The 282-nt window shown below is 59.6% G+C and overlaps 1 protein-coding gene across 1 annotated transcript in view; it reads left to right on the top strand.

Annotated features, from left to right (window-relative positions):
• Positions 1 to 76: 76 nt before the first annotated feature.
• The window catches only part of MAST3 (microtubule associated serine/threonine kinase 3), a gene marked incomplete at its 3' end in the record, with an annotated part of 13,251 nt that continues 13,045 nt past the window's right edge, over positions 77 to 282 (top strand). The window contains 1 exon segment of the mRNA XM_009878018.1: positions 77 to 167. Within this exon segment, the coding sequence (XP_009876320.1) occupies positions 77 to 167 (91 nt within the window).

Below are 282 nucleotides of genomic sequence, written 5' to 3'. Positions count from 1 at the left end.
GAGGTTTCCGTGCGGTGAAGGATGGGAACCAGCTGCAGAGGATGCGTCAGGCGAAGGGGGGTTAAAGTGGCGCAAGATGGTTGCGGAGCCCGAGGGTGGAGCGCTCGGAAACAGGAAACTGTCGGCCTCCCTCTGTGTCACCATTACTGGAACTGGCTTCGTTAAAGGTTTGTTTTCACTTCCAAAATGAAACCCAGCAAGGAGGAGCGAGCCTCTTGTCCTCCGCGACGTCCCCCCACATACACAGATGCACGTGCCCCCCGGTCCCCGTGGCCGAAGCCC

This window comes from Apaloderma vittatum, unplaced genomic scaffold, assembly GCF_000703405.1.
Source record: "Apaloderma vittatum isolate BGI_N311 unplaced genomic scaffold, ASM70340v1 scaffold20870, whole genome shotgun sequence".
NCBI classification, from domain to species: domain Eukaryota; kingdom Metazoa; phylum Chordata; class Aves; order Trogoniformes; family Trogonidae; genus Apaloderma; species Apaloderma vittatum.
This window is presented reverse-complemented; position numbering and strand designations above follow the sequence as displayed.